Raw genomic sequence first — 16,565 nt, 5'->3', positions numbered from 1 at the left:
TTATTAACCTTAACGTAGAATATACAGAATAAAAAAAAGTAAAACAAATGTGGAAATAGATAATAACAGTGAAAACTTCCATAATGTGTATCATTCCAATGGCCGTAACCAAGTTCTGTAGGAAAAGTATTTGATAGGTACCATATTACTTTTCCGCTGATTAATAAATAAGTATATCGCAGGTTTATATGTGTGTATATTTATTTGAATATTGTTAACCAAACAACTTAGTACTTCAGTGATAAAATGTAGGAATAAAATCAATAGCTATTTGTTTTAAAATCGTGTGAATACAATATAATCTTCATTCACAACACTTCCTAGATTTGTGAAAATTCTGCAAATAATTGTATATTTTCTTTCTATTTAAATTTTATAACTTGTTATGTAGGTATGGTAAACTTTAACCACAATTATTATTGTATAACTATTTGTACAATAAAGCAGTTTTAATTTTTAAATACATTAATAATTTCTACACTGTCTGTTTCTACTATGATTAAAATAGTTAAGGTTATAGAGAATATTGTGTATACAGTAAACAGATAGTTAGATTTTGAAACTTATTTTAATTACAACATTATAATTTGTATTATGAAACATAAATATTATAATTAAAATAGTTGTTCAATGAAATAAACATATTGCTGTGCTGTCATTATACAATGCTTACACAGAGCAATTGATTGTATTTGACAGATTCATTCAATTAATATTACTCAACTTTAGGGACTAAGATGGGATTTTTCACTACTTCAATGACCAGTGTGGCAGAGCCCGGAAGGATTTTTGAAATACAAATAGGCCTATATTCATCCCAGGAACCGTAAGAATGTCAATGTAAACTTTCAGTATAATTGGTTGAGTAGCTTACATGTGCAAATAAAAAAATTAAACAAAGCCACTTTCTCATTTCTAGTATTATTAGGATTAGGGTAGGACGTGACACTCATGTTGTAAGAGCAAAACTCCATTGATTGTAACTTTTTATGACAAATAAGAGTGAATGGATTAACTGTCTATTTATAACAATATTGTGCTAATAAAGTACAATTTTTAAAGCTATATAAACAACTAAATTTTATTACTAACACATATGGTATATATTTTATTCATTACTTTGATTTTAGTTGGTCCATTTTCACCCTCAGGTAATCAAAAACACCTTCTTTGGCGATTTGGTCTAGAATTTGGGGGTAAATTTTCTTGAATGCTTTTCCCTGATAGGTTTGATAAGCTGGGCTTTCTTTAATAGGAACTTTCAGGGTTTCTTCAGTTAGATAAGTAGCTAGCTCTATAGCACCATCAACTAGAGAGAATGGTAACACACAACAAAGCATCAACACAACAAGGGGACTGAAGGAAAGGATTTCTGCTTTGAAATCTTCAAAGGCTATTTTTTCTGTGCATTCAAATTCTTCAAGATATCCATTTAAGGAGTCACAATAGAGATGGTATAGATCATCCAATTTAGATTGTCGAACTTCCAATTTAACACTGCTCCAGATAAATGTAACGAATTCCCTAACTGGAGTCGTGTATTTTAAGCTTTGAAAGTCAAAAATTTTAATACCAGTGGCCTCTCCAAGCGCGTTGTGCTTGAACATCATGTTTGTGCACCAAGGGTCTGCCTGAATCAAAGCTTTCAGTTGATGATTATTCTTCTCCATTTCTTGAAAAATGTTCCACAAATTATCATTTTCCTCTGCTGTTTTGATGAACTCCCAATACTCTCTGTAGTCTGGTTTGTCTTCTAGGTAAGCGGCCATGCACCGTAATCCAACTGTCCACATAACTTTGAATGCCTGTCGTCCTTTTTCAACAAAATCAGGGCTTTGTTTCACCAACGCTTCAATGATTTCGGGATGTTCCTTGTAGACTGCAACTGAGAGAGCGTGGAGTTTAGCAGAGGTTTCGGCGTAAAGTCGGCACTGATGGAAGTCCAACAGTTCGTGACGATCAGCCATCAGATACCCTGATGACCTCAGGTCTTCAAGCACAACACAGAGGGGTTTTGGTGATTTGTAATGTTTGGGTACAATATTGTGTTTGGACCATTTATAAGTTGCACTAATAAAATCGTTATAATATTTGGGTTCAGTCTCATAGATGTCACGCATGAAGTCACTGAACTCTTCCATGAATCCACCGACAACTGGTGATTTTACAATGAGAGATACTGATTGTTGATTATCTTCGCCACCGACTTCCACGTATTGAACGTTCACTCGAGAAACACAACAGCCATAGTTGCTTCCAGGCGGAGCTGCAGGTTCCACTGTGAATCCGGTGACAGTCACCTTCTGGGTATTCTCCTTGTCGGACTCAAGGCAGGACTTGAGAAAATCAGCAGTTAGCCAATCTGGTGAAGTCATTTTTCTGGAAAAATAATCATAAATCATTAGAGCACGATAAACGCAGGTGACAAGATTCCGAAAAAGAAAGCTTTTACATATAGTAGCAGGGTCAATGGATCATAATAACACTATAGAAGGTATTCAACATTTTTAAGTATAATTTTATTTGTTTATCAAATTTGACAATACATATTGATATTGATACTGTTATTGAACAATAGGATTGCTCTGATCAATGTCAAGATATATCCATCATTGATATCCATATTATATGATGGATTATTAAAGCAAAAGCTGTACAAATGAATCTTAACTGTAAAACTTGACTGTTAGAAAATAATGATAAGTGTGTGCCTGTAATTGGCGAATAATGGACCTACACTATGTTTTATTGCAAGATGTGCGTTTATACAAAACGGAAGATACTAATGATTTGCTACGGAAATCTCAAGAGAGCAATTAGAAATTTACTTAAAACGCATGTTGACCAAGTTACAATTTTTAAGCAGACACGTAGAAATAATGATATAGAATAATTTCCTTCTTTAAATTTTATTAATCCTTAAAAAATGCTTACACTTCTGTTAAAAGCAACAAATTGCAAAATAGGAATATTGTTCTGAATATTTATTAGTGATATGTCGTGATTCGTGTACCTGCTACTTTTTCACATGGTTGTTAAAGTACATTTATCATTATCAGTTACTGAACTGAAGTAGCAGGTAAGAAATCGTTGTAGCTGATTAGTTACCAATGATCATGAATCGTGACTGTGAATCCGTTGCTATCAGTTACTGAACTGAAGTAGCAGGTAAGAAATTGTTGTAGCTGATTAGTTAGCAATGATCATGAATCGTGACTGTGAATCCATCGCTATCGGTTACTGAACAAGTAAGAAATCGCAGGAGTTTGTGTTATTTCATCTAGTCACAGAATCAATAAGAATTTTTATGTATGAATGAATAAGTATACTTCTAAGCTAAAACTGATGGTTATTTACACTTTTTAATTGATTCTGGTTGTTAATTAATACTTTTAAATAAATGAGTTATTAAGTGATTAAAGATTCTAATTTTGCACACAAAAAACAAGTTCTAAGAATGAAATTTGCTATTAATAATATACTTTTAAACTAGTTTAAACTGTAGATATGGATTATATTGCTCAACAACAAAATATTATATTTAATAACAAATATTGCTCAACAAAATGTAAAATGTGATTTATAAAAAAAGGTCATATTTATAAAAATATTGAAAGAAAATAAATTGTGAATGCACAAACATACACAATTATAATAGATCTAACAAATCAAAGCACAAAATTGTGGAGTAGCAGATAAAAATTGCAGTTATTTTTAAAGTAGTAGTAGTAGCAGATACCTCATATACCCAAACACTGAAAAAAGAGAAAAAGAAAATGTTTTGCGTTTAACTTGTTGGCCATAGAATTATCTTTGAGTAAGATTGTATTATAAGTATAGTTATGTATGTGTATGTTAATGTTAATGGAGATTTTGCATCAAATTTGAAGTTGTTTCAGAATGTCTTTCATTAGTTCTAAGTGATTGATCAATTCTTATGGGATTTTCATGTAATTGATCTTGAAAATCGTTCATGGTACACCAAAATTGTTTATATCAAACGGTTTAGCAAATTATGTGTATTCCAAAACCCCATGTGCTTTTTCTGTTGTCCACAAATAATAAAGTTACGAAGTTTTGAATTACCACCATGTTAGAACAAAATTTTTGGGACAGTTATTATCTTCAAAAACTGCATTATATAACATATATGTATACACTTTAGAACTGGGAGTGGTTTTTGTATCTGGAGGTTATGTTCATTGAAGTAATGTAGAAATGTTAATAGAGTGATTCTATGAGGACAGATGCAATAGGCTTAATTTGTAAAAAAAATCCACCTATTAATATAATACATCTATATTGTAACGTATTTCTAACTTCGCTTTAAATAGAGATATAATTTTGTTAATACTACAAATGTAATATATTATTGTACTCCTTAGCTCTCTTAGCCCAGACAACAATGTGATAGATAAGATATTTTGTATTTATTGTACAGTAAAATCGTACTCTAAAACTAAACGAGAGGGTTTTAGTTCATTCTATGTATTACAATGATCTGTACAACTTCAAATACAAATATGCCTAAATTATTCTACTTTACAGACTTATAGTACCTACTTAAAAACCCAACAATATTAAATCATATGTAATTTGCACATTAAAAATTATTTACAGTTAATTTCATTTCATTTTTCATTAATATTCAGCAATTTATAGAAATACATCTGCAATGAAGGAGGTTAATCCATAGTACACACCAGTAACGTTATCTCTTGGACTTTGCAAGAACTTATCAAATGCCCCTCATAATTAAATTATTTCTTGAAATATCCTGAGGACAGTGTTGTAGGGCAGATCCAGTTCTAATTTTCAGAGGGGGCCATCTTGGTTTTAGTTTACCATTATCTTTACTGTAACAGGTGATTTCTATTTCGATACAACAAAACATAAATTCTTTAAGAAAAATGTGCTTGTACTCAAGTTCAGTTCATAAAATTAATTTTACATGTTATAGTTACAATATAAAATGATTTTTTCAAAAAACTTATTTTTTCAAAATCTTAGAGGGGGCCATGGCCCCTTCCCTGGATCCGCCAATGGGGTGGTTAGAGTTAACTAACACTCAGTGAAATCCTATTGGGAGACATACAAGATCCTTGAACTCATTGTTTCCACATATATATATATATATATATATATATATATATATATATATATATATATATATATATATATATATATATATATATGAGTATATATATATATATATATATATATATATATATATATATATATATATATATATCCATGATTTGAACTCTTTAGCTTATCATGCTCAAGGTATCTTGTGGAAAGACGAAAGAGAATTTCGTCAGCCACCCAAAAGATAGACTTTTGCTAATGCTCAGCCATTAAGTTTTGAAATACTCATTTTTGGTATTTCTAAAAATTATAACATTTTAAAGTGGTGAAATAACAGTAAAGTGGTTGATGGTTCAACATTAACATGATTTGTTTTGCGTTTTTTAGAGGACACACAGGCTGATGGACAAGACAGTACCTAAGGCTTCTTTTTTGAACGTAGGGCAAGTTTAAAATGAAGTTTAATGAGTTCTAAATAAAAACCCATCTCAAATCCAAAAATGTTGTTCGTTTCAGGTACTTAGATTGTGGTCTAATGCTAATGAATGGTTTACAATTGTGTGTTAATACTGTTGGTTTATAGTTTATATTTAATATTGATTTCCAGTAAGAAAGTAAACTATGGAGATTAACCAGTTTATTTATTAAAATTGGTTATTAACCATGTAAATTTATTTTATTTGACCAGTTTCGACTGTCTACCCTATAAAATACAATAAGAAAGAATAGTGATGAACCTAAAACATTAATCTTGGACTTCAGTAAAACATTTGAAGAATATATTTTGCTGAGCATAAGTAAAGTCTAAACTGACCTATAGGCCTGAAATTTTGCATGAAGCTTAATTTTTATATGGGTAACATCAAGTTTAATGATAGAGGATGTCACTCCATAAGATTTCACGTATTGTTAGTGAACATTGTTACATAGGTGAGTAAACATGGGGGCAACAAGGAGAAAATCGTAGAATAAATAAATTTATAAGTAGGCTAAACTGAGTTCAATTATATAACACTTTGTACTCCTGTGTTGTAATAAGAATTTCCCAAAGCAATAGATACATGTCAAGAGATTTTCTATTTACTTGCATACAACAAAAATTAATTTAGATAATAATGTTTTAACATAATAAGAGTGTTAACAAAGATAATTTATTTAAATATACATGTAATGTTATTACAAGTTAATTATTATTATTACTTTACTTATTATGTTAATTATTAATTTACTTTAACACACAGTATAATAAAAATAGCAACAAAATAACATGCATTACCTTTGTAGTTGGCACAGGAAGTGGGAATGGAGTTGCTAGTCACTGTGTTTATAAAGTGTTGTTGATATTGATGATTCAGGAGGTGAGTGACAGTGAAGTCCATAAATGGAGGCAGTTGGCAGTTTCGTTCTGACAGGAGTTTGTGAAGAGGAAGGGTGGAGGGGGGTTTATTTACCATGGCTGTTATCAGCTGATCTTGAAGTTTGACAGCTGATAATTGTGCAGTGAATGTGTTATCTTTTATGAGGATATTTTGGGAACAAACCATCTGTCTATTTAGCACTAGGTACTTTAATAAAATTGTGTTATAAAGGAATTGGTACCTTCAATAAATTTTCTACTTTGTTTTTAATTATTAAATTTTATAAATATTTTTACCTTTATTTGCATTAAAGAAGATTGTTTAGAATTATTTAGATTTTTCCAATTTTTATTTGCTATATACTTTATGTTTTTTGCAATTTTTGTTGATTTTATTGCTACTTAGAAGATTTTGAATAACTCATTTTTCTCTCAACCTAAACAAATAAACATTCTTTTGTTTCATTGTACATGAAATGACACAACTTTTGGAGTATAGAAAACATGTAACTTAGTTACATAACAAATTATATACTTTTTTTAATGTTTTTAAAATTTTAAATATGTAATAATAATTATATTTACAATGCATAGAAAACGCTTTGCTCGTAGAAGGTTTTCCATACTGTACTTTAAATTTTAAGATGCAATTTCAAGGTAACAATTTCATGTTTCAAAAGTTATTGAAAGTTTTCTATGACAAAACAAGTAGTAAGTTATTCGCAATAAATTGAGTTTAAAGTTTTTATTGGTAAAATACAACTATTTTACTTTTTAAAACACTCCTGACCCATATGATTTTTCTTCTCTAGTCAGTTTTTGACTCTTCTTTTTGTAGCTTTCTTGATTTTAAGAGCTTCCTATATTTTTTGTTCACTTTGCTTTACGAAGACGGTATAAAGGTGGTCCAAGTCTTTTCTTTGTGTGACTCGCAGTCACAGCACCTGAGAGAGCCTAACTTTTGGTGTTGGAGCCTAACATAGAGTGGAATTACCTATATGTTTTACCACATCAGTGGTGTCTGCTGATGCTAAATCTTATCTAAGTGCACTCACATTTGCCAAATCCCTCTGATAAAAGTACCTGGAAAAAATTTCAAAAACTTATAAAAAATACATAAAGTAATGCTTGAGATTACTTCAAATTTCACAAAGAAACTTCTAAGAATATGAACTTTTAAAAATCATCAGCAATGAACAAAATTTTATTTTTTTGAGGAGGCGGTTCGCCTTGACATTTGATTATTACCGATTCATGTAACTGAGTCAACCTCACAGAATCGTACATACTTCTTAGTCTTCTTGGTATTGGGCTTGAGATTGAGTCTAAATGATGTACATACATTTACTAATATTGTTTTTCTCTTTGCTTATATTCTATAACACATTAACAAATATACATTATTCACATAAAACTAGTACTAATAAAATTATTCAGATTTTAGCTTTTCAGCTGGACCTGACATGACTGATCAGGTCTAGCCATCCCTGAAAATATGTCTATGGAGTACAGAGCTTGAGAAAGCAGTAGAGTCTACATTACCCCTAGCTTAGCGATGGAATATTCCTGTAGCATTCACAATAAAAGTTTAGATGATAATAGTAATTAATTATAATAATGATTTAAAATGTAAAAGAAAAAATACACGAGTTCATATGAATGTTGAGTTTAGCTCCAGTTCACCTTCCTCTTAATGCAGCGTCTGGAATCTGACGCTGTCACAGACTTGACTTCTGGAATTTAGAGGAATGTGAACTGGAGATAAATTCAACATTTATGCTAAATCATCCCTTCCCAACATGGCTTTGATAGCAACTGTAATAAAATGATAACATTAATGATTGCAAGAAAATATTTATCAAAATATGTTACAAAGAAGAAAATAAAAGACCCTTTGAAATAATAATTGAGCCCAAAGAAAAAATATAAATAGGTTAAAGCCCTTCAAGGTAGGAAAAATAATAAAAGACTATAATGCCACAGAGTTTATAACGAGAGTATAAACACTCTTTCGGTTTATTATCACAATATAATGCTGCAAATAATGTAAATGATTTACAGTATTTGATTGATTGGAATGTGTTTGTTCCTTCTATTAGAATAGCAGTGGCTTATGGAGAGCCAGAAATAGCAGAACAGGAGATTTTTAAAAAAGCAGTTAGCATTTATCCTTTAATTCATGTACAACGAATTAAAAGAAGAACAAACAATTCATTAGTAAACATAAACTTTGCTAATGTAACATTTGAGTGAAAAACATTAAACTTAATTATGCAAGGACGAAAGTAGAACTCTTTCTTATTCTTTTTATGTATGATTGCATGTCTGTATACCTGTATGTGCACAGGTCATCTCGAGAATGAAATGAGTTACAGATTTTTAATTTTGAATGCAATATCAGTGAGGCATGTTACAACACGTGCTGTGGGGTACTTCTGTCTTATATAAGTAATAATGCCAAAAACATGAGATAACTATGCCTTTTTCCAATCTATAATTAGATACGGTCTTGTAATATGGGGCAATAGCACTAGAATTAATGACATTCTCATCCTGCAAAAGAAGGTGATTAGAATAATGACTAAAGCAAATCCATTGGACCATTGCAAACCTCTTTTTGTTGAACTAGAGCTGCAAACTGTTATTAATTTGTATATTTTTGACTCGGTTTCATACATCCTGAAAAATATTCCAGCTCTCACTTTTGGCAGCAACATACACAGCTACAATACCAGAAATAAAAACAACATTGCAATAGAACACTGTAGGTTAAGCAAAACACAGCAGAGTCACATTGTAACTTCTCAAAAGATTTATAACAAATTAAGAAATGTAGTTGATAAGTATCCAACAAACATTTTCAAAGCTAAATTGTATACTTGGTCACTGAGGAATCCTTTTTATGATCTGACTGAGTCTTTTAGTATTCATGAAGTGAATTTCTAGTTTTCCATTTCTTCCTGTTTATTCTTATTTCTTTCTTCTTATTTACTATACTTTGTTTCATGTTTTGTAAAAAAACAGTGTTTTGTATAACATTGTAATGTTTTTAATTTTATAATATTTTAATGTTTTAATTGTATAATATTTTAATGTTTTTAACTTCCTAGATAGGTGCTAATATTATAGGTTATAGTTTTATTTACAATTTTACAGTCCATTTTAAATAGCTTGTAATAGGGATTGATCAGGATGTTGTTTAGTACCTAAGTTTATTCCGTTGTATCATTTATGAAATTGTATTATTTATTATGTAGGTATGAAGATAGGTGGAACAGAGAAATTCTTGGCAACTTTTGTTAAATATGTTTAAATGTTAGATTAATAATATTGCCTCCAGACTATACCACTTAGGTGTATATTTGACTTTGCTGATGCATTTTTGTAAGATAGCAATAAACATATATTTATTTTATTATTTATTTATTTATAAAACTCCACCCTCCTGGACCTAGCTCCCAAACTCTAATCCTAGATACACTACTGGTTTGATTCTAGGCTGTAGTAGTACATGTTGTAGAAAATTTAATATGTCGCTTTTGTTGAAGAGTGAGCATTCTACAATGTGTAACAAACATTGCATATGAAGTCTTAAAAAGCATTTGACTCAATATTGCATCAGTAATGCTCTGTTTTAGAGGGATAAATTAAAGTTTGACTGTAATTATCCAAATTAAGAAATTTTTAACCATTCACCAAACCTCTCTGTCCTCCTCTCTTAAAATAGAAAACAAAGTGGTGAAATTTAATTTTATTTCAATTTTTATTTATGAACAAAATTATATCAAAATAGTTTGATAAATGCTTTTTGAAGATTAAATTATTAAATCATTAATCTCTAAAATAATGAATTGGGAAATTTGTTGTATGCCTCTTTTTTAATCTCCAATTAAAACGCATTTTTTAAGATATTCCAACATAAAAAACTGACCAAAATTACAATATTGTGTGACTAAAATACGAGTTTAAGTTGAAACATTCCAATAGATAAACATTTCATTTATTTTGTATTTTGTGCATGTTAAGGTGGCATAATGGCGAAAAACTGTTGAGTTTAATGTAATAAAATGTTCATAACAAAAAATATTTTTTATATGTAACATTAGCCCTAAATTAATCATGGAATTAATACTATAACAGAAGTTACTTAATTTATTGCATACCTTAAAGTATAAGACATACCTTGTACAGTATGTCTCTACATGTATGTAGAGAATGGAATAATTAAGTCTGATAAAGTAATAATATATAAATGACATAATTGTTATTTTAAAACGTGGTAGAATTAAACAAGTCCCTTCAAATTGGAAGCGGCAATAAACATTGAAAACAGCAGTGTAGATGCAGCTACAGCTTTTGCAGGCGTCAAAATGTAGGTGTTAGAAGATGGATAAAAGTATTTAAACATTTTATTTTATCCATTTATTTATGCAGAAGCAGTTTTAATTTTTCGCACATTTACAGTTTCGAGTTATTTGACATCACTAACTAAGCAAATAAGGTTTAAGACGTTTCTTATTTTCGTTCAATGGTTTTGCGTAAATTCTTATAGATTTCAATATAACGTAATGGCTTTAATAACTCCAAGCTTTGAAATAATACACTTTTAATGTACCCATTCATGATTAAGCTAGAGGTAGTAGTTGAAAGGAAAAACTTTTGACAAGAATTAAAATATTACAACCTCATTATTATGAACTTCGGAATAGACGTGTTCTGCAATGCTTACAAGATTTACTAAATATTTTTGAATAATAAATTTGTTGGATCCCGTATGTTTTTGAGATATTGACTATGTGTAAATTCCATGAGAATAAAGTAGTTGTAATAATATTGTAGTTGCCACAATCTAACTTTCTTCCGACTGAGCCGGACGGTCCATGATTTATTATAATCGGTGTAGGCTATTAATTGTAAATCTTATTCACTGCTAGGATTGAAGAAAACATATTGTATTGCTATTTGCATAGATTTAAAGATGTAAGCCTAGGGTAGAACAAATAATATAATGGAGTTTAGTAATGAAATGTAAGCCAAAAATACTATAGGTATATTTGTTTGAAGAAAAACACATTTTTGCGTTGAATTAGGCCTATATTATAATCATATATACAAATAAAACGTTCTCAATACTTTTTATGTAATTTATTAAGAGAACGCGTTAAATAAACATCTGCATACATTAAAAAAACGTTATTTTGTTGTATGGATTTAAGTTATTCTAAACAGATTTCGTGCTTAACTGTTCCAAAGTTAACACGATTGAAACTTCGCTTATTATCTTTGATTAAAGTTTGTTATTGACGATGGAATGTTTGAAAGGATAACAGGATTTTGGACATTTTCCATCGTCATATGTTACAAAAAGTTAATTTTTTCTGTCTGGACTTCGAGCGGTTTTCGGTTACGTTTGACCAATTTCCATTCTCATTTTTTATCTCTTTTTTCTTTGTACTTTAATGTACTAACTACTCTCCATCTGATGAAGAGGGTAGATTTCAACCAACGAAACGTTGTGCGATACACTTTGTTTAAGGTTTTACTTAAAATACGTCAGTTAAAGTTTACAGTAGCCTAACTAATAAACGTTCGCCAGGTTCGTTTTTATACCGCTCATTCGGGGGGTACAAAAACGAGCAACCGGAACCTCCAAACGAGCTGAGAAAAAGCACCGTTTCCCCCACTTATTTATGGGACCCGCCGAAAAAAAACGGCAACGATGACAAGAGGCGCCACAGCTGGCAGATCAGCTGATAACTGTCGGCCTGATCAAACAAAACAGCTGTTCGCGGAGCGGTGGCATTCCTTCAGCGCGCTAACATGTGTAATGGGGGTCCAACACCTCGCGCCACCTGGCTTGGCGGTGCGTGCCCATGGGCGGATTGAGAGGGTGAGCCAGGAGCCTTACCAGAAAATTTTTGAAGACAAGTATAAAAATAAGTAACATGTTGTCCATTACACTGTGATTTTTTATCGACCATCTTTTACGACCAGTATCTAAATTTGAATTATTTTGCCTTGGAACCGAATTGATAAAATTGTATAATTATTTCTTTATTGAATAGGTACACGCTTGTAGTTATTTGGTAACTACAAGCGTAGATAAAACTACTCGACTTCGGATCGCTTATTTCTAAATCCGGAGATAAGCGGAATTCGGTGACAGGTTAAGTCCAGACATTAATCAGGGAGTTAAAAGTAGACCTATTTTATTGAATTTTCCGGGTTTAACAAAGTTTTACTTAAGGGTCGTTTTATGGGTGAACTAGTACCACAGAAAGTAACTGGACCTTTCTTGTAGGAAATTTTATTTGTCTTTGTTCGATTTCGATTCTGCCCTCAGATTTGAGCTACGACCTCTAGTTTTCTTGGGACAGAGCTTGGGACAAAAGACTGCACTGGCCAGCTTTTCAGAATTTTTTACAGTTTACAGAAATGAAATCTGACCAGATTTTAGATGTATTTCGGCAATTTCACGAAAAGAATATATGTGACTAGAAGCTATGTGTCTCTGGTGTCGAAATGATGTAAAAGAGTTCATTTTGAGCTACTTCATGTCTTTCTTCAGACGAACATGACTTTAGATTCCAGGAGTCAAGTCTGTGACAGCGTCAGATTTCAGACGCTGCACTAAGAGGAAAGTGAATTGGAGTTAAACTCAACATTCCAACTGAAATAAATGTACAAATGTGTTATCAGCAATTATGCCAACTTCAGGAAGTCGTATAATTGAACAGTGCATAAAAGAACCATCGTAAAACACGATAGTTATATTTTATTACGCTAAATTAGCCTTTTAAATTGTAGTAATGAATTTAGAAGAAATATATATTGTTCTGGCCGTTAGATGATGCTGTGAACAGTGAGCTCTCCTATGAAAAAGTTTGCGCCTCTAAATTACGACTTCTAAGACATTTCAAGATGTATTTAAATTAATATCGTTTTGTGGTATAACCAATATTAAAGGTATAATTATACCCTTGAGAGAGGAAACGTTTTATTGCTTTTCTCTTAGGGTTGGGAATACCTACCTACACGTTCCTCCGAGGTGGAACTACTTGGGCTTTGCCAATGCGTGTGGAAAGGGTTTAGATTTGCGTCAGCCTTGAGGGAAAGAGGGGTCCACGTGCTTGTCTTCCTTCCATCCCAGGGATTGAATGAGATTTAGAAAATACATCCAGCTTAATATGTCATATATTCATTAATTAATTTCAATAGGATTTTATTTCACTGTATTACAAAATTTACAAGAGATTGACACAAAAGAAAAACATAAAACAATATAAAACTATCAATCAAAATATCGAAATATTTAGAAACTTAAAACTAAGTAAATACTAATATAATCTTCAAACAAACTAAATGTAAACTTAACAACAACAAAAAAAGAACTTACGACAAAAACAAAACTCAATAATTGTGAAATATATTAAAACATCCAATAGGCAAAAGCCCGATGACGGATGCACATCAGATAAAACTAACATAGTAAAAGAAAATGAAAACTCGAAGAAGGATTGAACCGCTGCATAAATAATATATTAATAAAAAAATCTATACAATTTCATGGATGTAAAAATAAAAAGGATTAATTAATATTAACTATACAAAGGTAATAAAAAAAACAAACTAAAACATACACATTATTCATAATTTAATTTTTTTATTCATATTTTTTTATATGAACGTAATAACTTGCACCTATTTGTATTTGATTTCCGTAGTTCCTTATCTATTAAATAATTGGAAGAAGCCACATTTGGGTAGCTAGTTTGAAAATCGAAGAATTTCTGTATGGATATAATTGTGCCCACGTTTATAAATGGTAACAGAGAGAATTTTAAAAATTACAAACCAATAAGTATCATTAAAGTCCGACAAATCATCCGATGTTGAAAAGTCTCTTATAAAACGATTTATTACGTTTTTGTTGCAACCTGTGATGAATTTAAAAAATGGCAGTTGGGCCTACTGCTGTCAAAATAAATTTTGGAAACAAAAACAATAAACTGTCGTGTATTCCTGGCACAGCACTAAAACCGGATGTGTCACAAAGTCAAATTGAATGATGGATATACGAAGGAACTTTTTTCTGGACACTTCTAACCGACTCCGCGGTCGATTGAAACTTGAAACCGCAATTTCCCCTGTCAATTCCAAGGAGGAACTACTACGCTCGCGTAGGAATGTTAATATTAAGAAGAACTAGAAACATGTTGACAGGAAGTATCAGGGTATGCAAACCACTCAGAGACTCTCCCACACTCAGTACTAGTTCTGAGAAACTTTTCTGTGTCTAGGCCACAAATCACCACAAGACGTGCAGGGCCGTACGTACAGATTTGGGGGCCCGGGGTAACTGGGACGGGGGGGCTTTATTTACCAACGTGGCTGAACAGGATTTAATGATTAATGCCTCTTCCCCCACCCAAATTAGTTACTGGCCTGAATTATGTTACATAAAGTAAGGCGCATTTGAATGGAATTGTTGGTTTCTCAGAAACAAGAATATCGAACTTACACTTCTTCTTCAGGAGTAAGAATAATACATTGCCACCTTACTTGTTATTGCCTCTAAATATTGATTTCTGAAATAATAAACTACACTTTTATGATTCTTGAGTGTATACAACAAAGCAGTTTTTATTATTTTAATTTAATTCCGCTTTCCACCTATTCACTATTTTTTGAATGGACGTAGCACCATTAAAGCTCTCTTGGACGGGTTAGTCCAACGCTAATGAGTTTTAATGAGGTTGGCATTGCTAGAGTCGAAACTAAATGTTTTGTTCATACGTTTTATTGCATAAACAAGCTAATTGGTTAGGATCCAAGAACTAACAGAATAGTATTTACCATAAGTAAACTTTAACTAGAAATACATAGCTCCCGAAGGTCCGTTAGAAAATCCGTATACTGATCTTTTGATAGTTCATGATAAAATATTGGAATATTGGTTATATAAGCTAGCTAACTTTTTCAGGAAGAGGAGTATTGTGTAATATATTTGTAACAATAATCCCTGAAAGTGTAGAGTTCTATAAACTAAAAATTAAGTTCATTTTTTAAATTTAAATTGGTTAAATTTGGCCGATATACAGTATGATGGTGGCATGAATTCTTCAAAAAGCAATTTATGATATATAATTTCATAAACCTGTTTTATATTATTTGATAAGTGTGTATAATCCAAAGCCATTGTATGCATGTATATACACGATTGGTGTCAGAATGAATGTTAAAAAATATAGACCAATAAGTTACCATCAAAGTTTGTTAAAATTTATGAAAGTGCGTACACAAACAATATGTTTCTAGCATCGCAACTTCATTTTTTCATATATATAATGAATGACCGCTCGAGACACAAATATTCATTCCTTATATTTGTCCTTATTGGATACTTATCGGAAGGTAGCACAGTATCTAATAGCTCTATTGCATTCGTACTTTCTCGGTTTACAATGTTCCAAATAATACATCAGTATTATCAGGTATGCTACAGGGTTGACAGGTTAGCTCCTTTTTTTAACCTATTTACTTTTGTTTAATTTGCATGGCAATTTTTCATGTCCAATCCTTTAAAGATTACGAAAATTCGAAAACATCAAGTCAGAGACAATCTTTGAACCTTTGTATATACCGCCAAGACGGATGGACTTTCACTACACGTGTACCAGTTTTAGCCACCTGTGCAATAGATAAGATCGTTGAACACCTTCCTATTGATTGGGAGTGCCGATAGCCGAGCGGTCCAAGTCGTTGGACTTAGGGTCTGAGTTAGAGATAGCGCAGGTTCAAATCCTGTCTGTGACCGTTGCACATTTTACCAGTACAATCATCCTCGTACTGTATCGACTCTCCCCCTTATTCTGTTTGATAAAATCCTCGCACAGGCCAATGGCCTATGAGGACGGAAAGAACAAGGCTTAAAAGGGGATCGGCCGATCTCTCCTTAAAAAAGGAAAATAAAAAAGAAATAAAAGGATGATAAATATAGCAGAATGCAAATTCGCAAAACTTTTACACACGTAATTCACTAACAACTATGATTTTGAAAATAACCACTCCTGAACCTTGACCACGGCCTTTATTGTAGAACGGTTATTTGCTACCTACA

At 31.5% G+C, this 16,565-nt stretch overlaps 1 protein-coding gene across 1 annotated transcript; it reads right to left on the bottom strand.

The window, feature by feature from the left end:
- Window positions 1-969: 969 nt before the first annotated feature.
- On the bottom strand, window positions 970-6,503 carry LOC124353636. Its single transcript, XM_046803567.1, has 2 exons — window positions 6,365-6,503; window positions 970-2,379 (listed from the first exon to the last, which is right to left on the bottom strand). Exon 2 carries the CDS (start codon window positions 2,373-2,375, stop codon window positions 1,116-1,118), a length of 1,260 nt encoding a protein of 419 aa, XP_046659523.1. The 5' UTR covers window positions 2,376-2,379; window positions 6,365-6,503; the 3' UTR covers window positions 970-1,115.
- Between the last annotated feature and the right edge of the window lie 10,062 nt (window positions 6,504-16,565).

The sequence above is a fragment of the Homalodisca vitripennis genome, chromosome 2 (genome assembly GCF_021130785.1).
Source record: "Homalodisca vitripennis isolate AUS2020 chromosome 2, UT_GWSS_2.1, whole genome shotgun sequence".
Taxonomy (NCBI): domain Eukaryota; kingdom Metazoa; phylum Arthropoda; class Insecta; order Hemiptera; family Cicadellidae; genus Homalodisca; species Homalodisca vitripennis.
This window is presented reverse-complemented; position numbering and strand designations above follow the sequence as displayed.

Coding starts and splice junctions, on each gene's coding strand:
- LOC124353636 (XM_046803567.1), bottom strand. CDS start 2,375: ATGACTTCACCAGATTGGCTAACTGCTGATTTTCTCAAGTCCTGCCTT.